Raw genomic sequence first — 13060 nt, 5'->3', positions numbered from 1 at the left:
TGGATGCATTCCCAGCCTTTGTTGGAAGGGGGGTGGTTACCGCTATTCCAAAAATGGTTCACCTGACCTAATTGTGGGCCTGTTTCAACTCTCAATAAACTGCCATAAAGACAAGAGGATGTGTGAGGGTGTTAGGAGAAAGGGCAAAGGATCCCCAGCTCCAAACTCATCTAGCCATCAGTTCTGGTCCTTTCAGGTTCTGTCATTGGCTTAGGGGTGACAGTCATTGGGTCTTGCTAGAACTACAATTTATTTGTTGATAGGAACCAAACAAAGATTGGACTAATAAGCCTTGAGTGTTTGTTTATTGGTAAAAGGTATGAGATTTTATAATTCATATGGGAAAATACCTGTCCCTCTTAGCCTCAAACATAGCAGATACTAGATTTTACCTAATTGTCCTCCTCCCGTTAGTTACATGAAGCGTAATTTCTGCCTACAAAAATAAATGTTTATTGCTTAAGTTTACAAAGGCTAATGACCTTTAAAGTGCATGTGTGTGTGTGTGTGTGTGTGTGTGTGTGTGTGTGTGAAAGAGGGGGCGTGGAGGGAGAGAGAGGGAGGGAGAGAGAGGTTGATAGGTAGGTATACTGGAATTAGGTTTGAGGGGGATTGGGATGAGTTTTTCTTGTATGAGTCTTTTACTTTTCTTCAACTATTAATTATAATTGCTTGGCACATTCTTGCATCTGCTCTCAACAGTGTTAAGCAAACCTAGCCCTTTGCTTCAGTGTCCTATAAACAAAATAATTCTCTCTGCACCCCCCCTCCTTGCTTCAGCGTTTACAGTGAGATCAGTGGGATGCAGATAAACCCACTTGACAGCTGTTTCACACTTATTTAGTGTGTGAGCTACCATTTCAAATTGTGTGTGTATGTGGCTTTCCCTGCAAGAAAAGAAACTTTGCTTATTATCTGAAAAAGGGCTTGTCTGGTAGCGGTTTTAGCAGGGACTCTGGGCTGGGCCTGATAATTGTGAGTGTTGATTGTAGGGGCTGCTTTTGGTCTCCTGATGGGTCTTTGAAAAGTCATTAACTTGATGGTTTGGGGAGGGGAGTTGAAGAGAACCCATTGCAGGTGGCTCTATTGTTGTTTGCTTGACTCCCCTTTGAGTATTTTGAGACTTGAGGAAATAAAAAAGTAAAAAGAAACTGCCACCAACAAAGATGCCTTTATAATACAGTCTAGCCGTGAGCAGGGTGAGCAGAGTGAGGGAGAAGCTGGTGCCACAACAGGGAAAGTTTTTCTATGCATCTTGAATGTACTATTGATTTGCATGTACTATTGACATTGTCTGTGACTTAAGTCCCCAACTGTGTGTTAATTAATGGTGAATGCTGAATACATACTTACAAGCTTAACTAGACTGGCCCCAGAGTCTGCCTCCTTCCCACCCTCACCTCCATATTTTTATTCAAGGTCTAGAGGCATTTTCACCCATTAAAAGGCACATTAGGTCCAAACAAGTCTTTACACTGATATAGTACTCTAGGTTTCCAGAATATCCTAATGTATACTATTTTGTTAGATCTTCTCAGTGACTCTGAAATACACATGGCAGATGCCATCATTATCATTGTCGACGTTGTTCATTTAAATGAGGAAATTGAAGTTCAGAAAAATGGTATAGCTTTTTTTTTAATTTTTTTTTTAACATTTATTTATTTTTGAGACAGAGAGAGACAGAGCATGAACGGGGGAGGGGCAGAGAGAGAGGGAGACACAGAATCGGAAGCAGGCTCCAAGCTCTGAGCCATCAGCCCAGAGCCCGACGCGGGGCTCGAACTCACGGACCGCAAGATCGTGACCTGAGCTGAAGTCGGACGCTTAACCGACTGAGCCACCCAGGCGCCCCTGGTATAGCTTTTTTAAAGATGACACAATAGGGGCACCTGGGTGGCTCAGTCACGTAAGCATCTGACTCTTGATTTTGGCTCAGGTCATGATCTCATGGTTGGTGGGTTTGAGTCCCATGTTGGGCTCAAAGCAGTGCAGAGCCTGCTTGGGATTCTCTCTCCCTTTCTCTCTGTCCCCTGCGCCTCTCATTCTCATATTCTCTCTCTCTCTCTCTCTCTCTCTCTCTCTCTCTCTCTCTCTCTCTCTCAAAATGAAAAATAAATAAACTTAAAAAGAAGATGACCCAATAAAAGGCAGTAGAATTGGAAAGTAGGATGGCAATAAAAAAGGAAGAAGAAGAAAGAGGTAGAGAATGAACATATATTGTTTGCCATATTAAGTATTCATTTTAGCCTTATAACAGCTCTTTTAGATAGGTGATACAGTTTCTTGTATGGATGGGTTAGGGCTCGTGAAAATTCAGTACTTTGCCCAAGGTTACTAAAAGGCAGAGCCAGCATTCAGATCCTGGTCTAATCTGACTTGAAAGCCCATGATCTGTCCACAAGAATCTACTCGTCTACACTACACTAAAGCTCCTTCACCTGGAATCCAGAGCTTCTGTCCTCTAAGACCTAGAGTCGTGTTCTCTCTACTGTATGAGGGCCTAAGATCAAGAAGCTCACTCCAGGTTGGGAATAGTAGAGCCCTGAGAAATTATGAACTCGGAGACTCAACTTAGTTCAATTCCTGAGGAAGTAGGTACTCTTCATGGAAAGTGAGTTTGTGAGGCTGTGTAGCCTGTTTCTCTACATGCCCAGCAGATGAGCCTCTCTAAGCCTTAGTTTTGTCTTTCAAAACGAGGATCACAATAGCTATCTTAGAGGTTTATATACTTTATTGTGTATACCCAGTTAGGCAATGTACTCAAGGTCCTTAGGTTCTAGTCCTGAGAAGGTGCTCAATAAAGGTAGCTTTGCTCTTACCACACTCCTTTGCTCTCCCAACTGCATGTCTCTGCTGATTCTTCTTGCCACTCCTGCCACTGAGTGTTTTATGAACATAGGATATTGATCTTGACATACCTGTAGGATCTGTGGGAGACACAAATGAACTGAAAGAATGCCAAGGGACTACCCCATATCTGGCACATGTCATAAAATTCATTAATGCTCATTGTGAGGGTAGGGGAGTTAACTTCAGCTGTGCTCTGAGAGTCTCCTATGGGAGGTGCTGCCCAAGGACAAGCCAGTGACTTTGGAAACCCAAGTATTCTGTTTCTTTTAAGGAATGTAGTCCAAGGTCTGTGTTCACCTGAGCACTGGAGATAGGAGGAAAGCCTCCTCTCTCTGTTAAGCAGAGTGTTACGTGGCTGGTGCATCTTCCAGGTCCTTTATTTCTCCTCCATTTCCTTCAATACACTCATTTTATTACTCAAAAGCTGTAATAAAGCAGAGAAAGAGGGGAAAGATGAAGTCTTGTTTGTCCTATTGCCCCGTGGAGTTAGGAGGAGATTTTTGGCACATCTTTGACCTTTAATCACTTAGAACATCTCTGTGATTTTTATTAATAGTTGAAAGTCAGAACTGTATATTTATAGAATCACAGGGTATAATATAGATGACTTAAAGTTGTAGAAAGCCTTAGAGTGATATTGTAAATAATTTTATTGCCTTATGGGTGACAATGATCTTGCCTTTTTTTGGACTTTATAATGTTCTTGGCCACAAATCTCTTTCTTACATATTTTTATGTAGCTTTTTAGTGACAGATTCAAAAACAAGGTCTTCAAGTAGTGATGAGACTGCTTCCCAAATGAGAAATGCCCAAATCAGTAAAGGAGAAATAGCATTTCCGATTAGACATAGGAAACTGAAGTCAAAGTTAGGATGACCTTGTACATGAACTGACAAGTTTTAATTCCAAGTTACAAACTTATGTAATGAAAGGTGTCTCTTCACCATTTCTTTTCCTCCTTTTTCTGATGCTCCCATGACCGAATTCACATGGCAGAACTATTTTCGAGATACCTGGAATATCTTTGACTTTATCACCGTGATTGGCAGTATCACAGAAATCATTCTGACAGACAGCAAGGTGAGTGGCTCATACATCCTTGTCTTTAAGCTTGGCCCTGGAATAGGAAAAAAAAAAAAAAAAAAAACACCTGTGCGTACAGCCCATTTTTAACTCATCCAGCCAAATGTGTAGCCCTCTTGGTGTTGGGAGTTCATTTCCTCACTCCTGAGCATCCACCAGAAAATGCAAACATTGGAAGGCACTGACTGGATCTCATGGAAGGTTCTGTTTCATTTGCGTGACTCAAAAAGCAGCTACTTAATGGGGTGAGTGCAATAGACCATACCAGAAGAGGGCTCGTGTACACAGTGTCCTGCTAGATTCTTTAGGAGGCACAAAGAGGCATAGTATCTTTGCCATCAAGGTTGTTAAACCTGAATTGTTACCCTAAAACTGTTTATCCTAAAGGAGACTTAGAGGGTTCATCATAACTCTCTTTGAATGTTGACATGGCCACCATATGTCCTGGAGGGGTTATTAGGTATGTTCTTGGGCATCTAAGTGCAGTTAGGACCACTAGGCCTGCTTAGAAGACTAGGGAGGCTAGTTTTGTAGGATATATGCAGGGCACTCTTCTGGGGTCCTACCCATACCCTTCTACCTGGGAATAGAGTGCAGGCCTGGGAAGGCTTAGAGAGATGGTCCTCACTGGCCCATCAGTTGACGATGGGGTTGAAAACAAGACAGAATCTGTGTCCAATTCCATGATCTGAATGAGGGATACGTATGCAAATACTAGTGCTTAATCTTTGCTAAATGACCGTAATGTCACTAATTATATGCTTCCTTTTGGTCCACCAGCTGGTGAACACCAGTGGCTTCAATATGAGCTTTCTGAAGCTCTTCCGAGCTGCTCGTCTCATCAAGCTTCTACGTCAGGGCTACACCATCCGTATTTTACTTTGGACTTTTGTACAGTCCTTTAAGGTAAGCAGCACCAGATCCTCCTCTCTTTCTTATCAGACAGCACAGCCGGGCCACACAGTGTCATTACACTGGTCCCTTCACCTCTAGGAATGAGTGTTTGTCAGAAGCATTAAATAGATACAGCAGTTCTTACTTATAATGCAGCTCAGCCAGGCAGCAAGCAGCTTGTGTTTAACTGGAGAGAATCTCATTCTAGAAAAACACCTCCACATTATAACTCAGTTCCCTTCTTTGTTCACTTGATGCCTATTTTATCAGGTGTGCTCCCTCTCGAGGTATTCCAAAGCGCCCCCAGCGATCCTGTCCATGTAGAGAGCCAGACACCTGTAGTAATGCATCTTCTGCATTTTGAGGGACTTGCCAATGGCTGTAGGTCACATTAAAAGTTTTTCAACGTGGGGCACCTGGGCGGCTCAGTCGGTTAAACGTCCGACTTCAGCTCAGGTCACGATCTTGTGGCTTGTGAGTTCGAGCCCTGTGTCGGGCTCTGCACTGACAGCTCGGAGCCAGGAGTCTGCTTCTGATTCTGTCTCCCTATCTCTTTACTCCTCCCCTGTTCACGCTCTGTCTCTCCCTCTCCCTCAAAAATAAATAAGCATTAAAAAAATTAAAAATAAAAAGTTCTGCGAGATAATTCATAAGTCCCATCCATGTCTTCATCAGTGTGTGTTTCCTGAACCCCTGAATGTATGGCATGCTAATGGTCACCTCTGTGTCTTACTATCTAATAGGATGCTTGGGCAAGGTTAATGTGGTGAGCTTCTTTGAATGGTCTCATGGGCTATACAGAGGTATATGTGTAATAAATGTAAGTTTTAAAGATACCTGAAACCCACTTTAATGACAGAAACTTCCTATAAAAGAAGTTTTCCAAACATACTTAAATGTCTTCAGGCTGTAGCAAATATCATAGTTTGTTTTTAAGGCTTTGGGAGTCTAAGTGCTGCCCAAATGCCTACTATTTCCTCTTAAAGCTTTTGGGAGCACCTGGGTGGCTCAGCTGGTTAAGTGTCCGACTCTTGATTTTGGCTGAGGTTGTGATCTTATGGTCATGAGATTAAGCCCCAGGTTGGGTCCCGAGTCAGGCTCCATGCTGGCCATGAAGCCTGCTTAAGATTCTTTCTTTCCCTCTCCCTCTGCCCTTCCTCTGCTCACACATGCTCGTTCGCTTTCTCTCTCTCTCTCAAAAAAAGCTTTTCAATGAATGTGCTTTAAAAATAAATTTGATGAAATTGATTCAAAGATGAGAAATCATGAATTTACTAAATTGGCTCCTTTATTTTAATTGTTTATGTATTTTAATTGAACTAAAGAGGTTAAGCCAGTGAATTCAGTGATTTCTTCTTCATCATTTGGAAAAGTGTGCACCCTACACCATCATTACTGACTTATTCTCCATTGAGATCCTGCGGGTTTGATATATGAGAAGAGTTGTAAGGATGTTCAGCCTCCTACCAGCAACCTTGACATTTGTATCATATCCATAGTAATTGTTTGGTGTCATAACCCTCTCAATGGGGTTTCTCATCTATTCTCACCTCAATGGAAAGAATTTTTCCAAAGCCACATGACAGAGGAGAAATCTAAAACCTTAGCAAGAATTTACCGAGTCTCAGGTCAATTTGGATTTAGAATCTGATACACAAGCCACTCTTTAAAACCTTTTTGTTAGAGACCTTTCAAATAAGTTACAGTTAGTGAGTCTCTCAAGAAATATGTGTCAGCCTGTCACATTATCATGCTCGCCAGTTCTCTGTAAAACTGCATACTGTTGAGGGCAAAGAAAAGCATGTCAAAAAATTGATGGTCAAATGGTTGGCTTATTGCAGTGAATATAGAACAGTGAAGACAAGGTGAATCAGCCTCTAGGTGACACTGTGATGGATAGGTGTTTCCTTTTCAGAACAGTCCCAGGACACAGTATAGAAATTGTTTTCTGAAAGTCGGCTTAACAAAGGCTCCCTCTGCAAATACACAGCAAGGAGCCACACAATATAAACTGCCCCCTGGGGGCCATGGCGTAGCCACGCCCTCCCTCCCCCCACCAGCCGTGACCATAGCTCAGTTCTCCAACCAATGACTCCTACTTTGTTCTTCCCTCTTTATCCTTATTTTGAGTTAGAATTTATAACATGATAAGAAAGGAGATCAGAATAAATCTTTGATCTTTTCCCAAAAGCTGGCGGGTGTGGTAGGGAGAGATGAGATGAGCTAGGGACTGGAGACCTTGGAGTATAGAAGGTAGAATAAGGGCAGAAAGTAAGCAGAAGGTGATAGAAGGTAGCGGCACCTCAAGTGGTAAGAAACCTGCCTCCCAGCCCTCTCCTTTCAGCAGACGGAGTCTTCACACGGCCCCTTGAAAGGCAGCCATTTCCCTTATAGATCCTGGGAGTCAGCACCTCACTGGAGAAGGGATTCTCTAGGCAACTTGGTCGCATTTTAATTTTATCCTTTTTTCTAAAGTCTATTCTGAAAGTCTCCCAAGGCTCTTCATTTAGTTAGCTCTGTTGATAAGCCCTGCCCTGCCCCTGCAGTCTGAAAGCCTTCAACTAGTCTCCTGGGAGGTGCATTGCACACACTCAGGATAGAATGGAGACTGCAAGCTGCACGGTCCTCCAGGAAGCTTCCTGAATGGTAAAGGAGAGAGGCTTCCATGTCAGCATGGAGATCACCCCCAAATCATAGAGCCCTCCCTGGCCCCCAAAGGAAATTTCCCTACATCCTCCCCCAGCCAGTTCTCTGTAGGTAGGCAGTTCCCTACCTCGCATCTCTTTCACTTGCCCCCTTCACCCCTACAATTGAAATGTTATCATCCCACAGTGGCAGTTAGCTTACATGATATGGAATTTTGTGCCACATGGCTTCATGGCAGAGTTTTGCAGTGGCTAACACTTAAAGGGCTTTTCAGAATTTTGCATGATATGTAATGAAGTGCCAGGAGGCTTAAACATTGGAAAGAGAGTTTCATCGGAAGATGAAGGGGTCTTCTAGGAACTGACAAACAACTGAGACCCCTAGCCGGCTTCTTTGCTTCCAGATTCTCTATTATGGGCTTGGCATTGAGTGAGGGAGTGGGAAGGGGTAACATAGGTATATGAGGACCCAATCTAGGTGCTTTCTGTGTAATTTGCATCACAATTGCCCCGGTTATTAATATTCTGCATGCAAAGTGGGATGAATCTCAAGCCCAGGAAGTTTCCCTAGCTCTCCTTAAAGATCTGGGCCACACTTCTGGGTGAATGAACATTCTTGACGGAAAGTAAATGACAAGCCTGTCTATGGACAATAGCTTACATATTTGTCAGAGGACATGGACATCTGCAGAAGTGTGGCACTCCAAATCAGAATAGCCCCAGGGAATAGGGAGTCCCAGCCTTCCATTAAAATCAGCTTTAGGGCAAGAGTTCTAGTACTGCCTATAACTGTGGGTGTGGAGCCTGTGAGCTGCCTCCCTTTGAATTTATGGTCCTATCTCTGCTTTCTCTCCAGGCCCTCCCCTACGTCTGCCTTTTGATTGCCATGCTTTTCTTCATCTATGCCATCATCGGGATGCAGGTGAGCTGGTATATTGGGGCCTGGTTGGGGACAGTGACAGATTGTTACTGGCTCACCAGCCTTAGCATCCAAGGTGGAGGGTGCTTCAAACCCCTTTTTGCCTATGGGCATGCTCCCAAGATCTTATTGCAATGTCACCTTGGGAATTTTACATATGCATGGTTCCCCACTCAGGTTACCAAGTATTTGCAGTACAAATCTGGTACAGGGGTTTCATCTGAGGTTATCAGATCATGGTGCTGACTTACAAGTAGTGGGACTTCTGTGAACACAACAAAAGGACTAAAGCAAAAGTGACACCACTGTTCTTAGCCAGAGAGGTCTCGCATAAGACCAAGGAGGGGGTGAGGCTCATGATGATCCATTTCTCAGCATCTCCCATATTTGAGCTAGACCTAAAAGAAGGTCAGATGGTTGTTCCCTCATACACAACAGCACAAAATATATCTGAGTTAAGTCTTGAATGGCTGAGATTTATACCCTAAGACCTACCACTGGGAACAACTCAAAGGGATCCTAGCAGCCTGCCTAATCCTAGGGACACCCAAGGGCCATGTTTCCATCCTGGATATTTATGCAGGTAGCCAGAGGTCCACTGAGCAGAAGATGTCATAAGAGCTTCCTAAAGTGACTGTCATTTGTGGCAGGTGGACTCCTACTATAAACAGTCAGTGACACATCCCATGAACATATCCAGTTAGATACACTGGACTGTCTGCTTGTTTCAGGGGGGCTAACTTTCTGACTTGGAGATGTTGAGACTAAAGCCTAGCATGGAAATTCAGCCAAGTGGCAGTCTCCTGCAGTCAGGCAGTCTGGCTGCCTTTGGACTGCCAGCTGCCTTCTCAACAGTGCCTGCCATCTGGAGCCACTGCACACATCTCCCATGCTTGCTGTGTCAGCAGCCTTTTGCCAAAGCATCTCTGAAATGTCTCTTCTTTATGCTCCTCTCTCTTGAATGCACTTCCTAATTTTGTTCATCTCCTAACTGTATTACTGGAGAGATTTTTGTTCTCCCAAAATACAATAGAATGTCAAGTATCAAAAAGCGTGAGACTTGGTTGAGAAGTAGTGAGTTCTCCTTTAATGAAGATATTTCAGGAGAAATGTCATGATGGCGTCAGAGCTGTGCTGTAAGCAGAATCCCTATGGAAATTTACGATCAGCTTGATGATGTCTGTTAAGTCCCTTCTAACTCTCAAATATTTGATTCTAGAATTTAAATGTTCTTGAACAGCCAAATGAAACTTAAATTTTTGTCCATGATTAAAATAGCTCTTACCTCCTTTCATCTTCAGTCAAAATAAACTAGAATAACACCATCTCTAGTAGTAAACTATTAGCATTATTGCTGATAATGATGATAATGCTATTTACCATACTTGAATTCCTGGGTGTGCCAAACACTCTCCAAAATGTTCTAACCCCATTCTTCCTCCCTGTCTGCAGGCACACGCACAATACATGACTAACGTATTTGAAAGTGACGTGAAAATGTTTATGGGTGGGTTTCATTGTCTCCATTGACGCTTAACATGGTTAAGTAACTTATAACATACTGAAGGTCCCAGTAAGTGGGAGAGCTGAGTTTAATTAAATCTCAGCTATGTCTGCTGTACAACCCATATTCTTAGTGTACTACATGTTCTCTCTCCTCCCACCAACAAGCAAATACAAGTATTTATTTGACCTGTTGGTGGGAGGTGGGAGCTGTTCAGTCATGAAATTGTGTGCAATGTCTAATATCTTATTTCCCTTAGACTTCTTCCCCCAAAATAGGAGCACTGTTTCCATTACACAGGGACACAAATGGCTTTCCCACTGTGATTTGCCTTTAGAGAGCCATCCTCCTCCTGGTGCATGATAGAAACCCCACACTGTGCACAATGCAGATACGTAGCTTGTGGCTAAAGAAATTGTATCTGGTATAGTCACAACAAAGTAGAGGGATCCGTCCAAACAGAAAGACATAAAGGCAGGAGACCAGTATTGGAAAAATAAATAGGAACAGGATGAATCTGTGAGAAGAACCATTATTCTGAACTTTCACAGTCATCTTGGAAGAAGAGAATTTTGCAGAGGAATCTGAAGAGGGAAGGAAGGAGTAACTTGCTGGGTATAGGAAACAGTCCAGGGGCACAGATCATTAGGAGGTGAGGCTTTCCGCCTCAGCTCCTCCACTGACCAGCTCTACAAACTTGGTCAAGTCACCGAGCCTCTCTGGGCCTTAACACCCTCACCGGAACCATAGACAAGTTGGATAGATGTCTTCACAGGTCATTTTATGTTCTAAAGTTCTGTGATTCCGAGTAAAAGTAGATTTAAGCTTGTACTTCTGTTAAGCGTTCTGGTGGGTCTCAGTATCTCTTCTTTTTCTTTCATGCCCTTTTGGTGTAGGAAATTTGGTCTGGGACAAGGACTAAGTGAAAAGCTAAAAAATAAAAAATGAATAAATAAATAGAAGGTGGGATTTTAAAAACTGCCTTCACAATAAATATGTATTTATACATTTTTGGCTTGATAACTATAGTCGATTCAAAACAGCTTCAGTTTCTTTGTTACCCACACACCTCATGCAGAATCACAGCATGCCCTCCCACTAGTTGATAACTGGATAAGGTGTTTGAGAAAATCATAGTGAGGACAATTAATGGTGGTTTCAGGACTGTCAGAGGTAGAAAAAAACATTGTAAGTTGTGTGGATGTGATGTGATAAATTGCAGATGTTGGGCCAAGAGAGTGAAAAGGAGAGAAGGTGATGTGAACACAGGCATAAGGATGTATGACAGTTTCCTCCTGGGGTGCCTGGAACTAAATGTGGTTGTTGGGGATTTTTTCAGTTCTACTGTCTGTCTGTTTGTGGGCCCTCCACCCTCTTATCTTCCTCCTTCCTTTCTTCCCCTGTGCTGCCTACCTTGCCACTTCCGTTCTCCCTGAGAGACAAGTGGTATTTGGGTTTTGAAAAACAGTGTGGAGAACAAATCCCCAAAGCAGGTGTCAGTGGGAGTTACTTGAGTAAAATAGCTGGGGGCAGAGATCGTTCCTCAACTGCACATTCTAAAAACTATTCGGGGGAAAAATGTGTTCCATTTAGCATATATTAGATAAACTGAAGTATGTTAAATATAGTCTGGAAGGTGTCTCAAAGGGCTGGAAAAGTGACCTGTAAGCCTTCGGTTGTACCATCATTGACTTGCAGGAATAGATCCTAATACCTGAAACATGGTTGGGAGGAAAGTCCATGTGGAAGGGTACCCCTCTCATCCGAAGAGACTTAGGGTCTCAGAGTTCAACATTATTCACTGTCTGTGGATAAAGATCTCTGAGTTTTCCCTTCTTTTTTTTCTTTCATGTGAATTTGCATGGTGACCACATTCTGGGCTCAAAGACCGAAAGCAGATTAGCAAATTCATTCTATAGCCAGGTCTGCCCATTCTTTCTCCTTTTCTAAGTATCCAGTTGTCCTGACTTTCTTCATCCTATTGGTCTGGACTTTGCTTTGTGTGCATTCGTTGTCATGGGCTCTAGATTATAGATGTTTTGACTTTCTGAAATTGGACTCTCTGGATGGAAACATATCCAAGGAAGATAGAGGTGCCCCTCTGTGACCCAAACCACTTGCAAATTCCAGGGCAGCACCTGCCCAAGCTGTCAATCACATGTTCTACAAATACACATATTCCAATCATTACTACCTGAGACAGAAAGACAGGGGTAGCTCCTTCCCTGCACTTCTGTTATGGGGTATGTCTTTGATAGACTGCTTGAGTACCATGGTGACAGGTACCATGGAAATAAAAAGACCAAATTAGGTGTGGGAGGAACTATGTACAGGCAGAATGACTTCAAAAAGATCTTGCCTTCTATGGTCTTTGGTCCTCTCTGATGCAGAAGAATATAATTACTTGTTCATGTCAGGCCAGGAGGATGGGATCCATCAGCCTATTTGGGTTTGAGTTGTCTGCTTCAGGATTGGGCCATTGGGAAAGGCCATGCATATAGATTTGCCAACCCCATTAGATGAGGTGCATCTAATATTCATATGCAGGACACATCACACAGCTCAAGTCATGCTCTTTGTTTTTTGTTTTTCTCTTCAAGGTATTCGGAAACATAAAATTAGATGAGGAGAGTCACATCAACCGACACAACAACTTCCGGAGTTTCTTCGGGTCCCTCATGTTACTCTTCAGGTATCTGGATGCAAAACTCTTATACTGCGGCTCTCTTGTCAAGGGAGACAGAGTTACTCTGCCTCCTCCTCCTATTTGTCTCCTTGTTCTGCGTGTTCTGATCCTATCAGGATGTACAGTAGACTAGAGGCAGGGGTGGGGAGGTCCAGTGCCTCTGAAAAAATGCTCTGATGACAAGAGAAAGTTTACTTGACATCTTAGACTCAGCAGTTAGTTTGTAAATTGCAAGTTCAGAACACGCATGCCAGGACTCTGAGTAGGGAGGGTGGGGACAGTTTCCTGCGGACCAAATTCCATTTAAGGGCCAAAACCCTGGATGGCCAGGTTTATGTGGCCCTAGAGAGTCCCATCACTATCTCTACCACTGTCAGCAGAGACTCCTGAAAAGACAGAGAAGCAGTGGGTGAGGTGACAGAGCCCAAGAGAGACCTCCTGGGCCCTCTTCTCTGGATAGAAAGTACTGGAGGGAC

General features: G+C 43.2%; 1 protein-coding gene across 8 annotated transcripts in view; it reads left to right on the top strand.

Annotated features, from left to right (window-relative positions):
- CACNA1E (calcium voltage-gated channel subunit alpha1 E) overlaps positions 1-13060 on the top strand; it is a 489630-nt gene that overhangs the window by 448771 nt on the left and 27799 nt on the right. For all 8 annotated transcript variants that reach the window (XM_058701273.1, XM_058701270.1, XM_058701274.1 and 5 more), the window contains 4 exons: positions 3850-3933; positions 4717-4842; positions 8332-8397; positions 12499-12590. In XM_058701273.1, coding sequence (XP_058557256.1) covers positions 3850-3933; positions 4717-4842; positions 8332-8397; positions 12499-12590 — 368 coding nt within the window. The remainder of the gene's footprint in view (positions 1-3849; positions 3934-4716; positions 4843-8331; positions 8398-12498; positions 12591-13060) is intronic.

Source organism: Neofelis nebulosa, chromosome 15 (genome assembly GCF_028018385.1).
Source record: "Neofelis nebulosa isolate mNeoNeb1 chromosome 15, mNeoNeb1.pri, whole genome shotgun sequence".
Lineage (NCBI taxonomy): Eukaryota > Metazoa > Chordata > Mammalia > Carnivora > Felidae > Neofelis > Neofelis nebulosa.
Note: the sequence above shows the minus strand (reverse complement) of the source record. Positions and strands in the feature narration are given on the sequence as shown.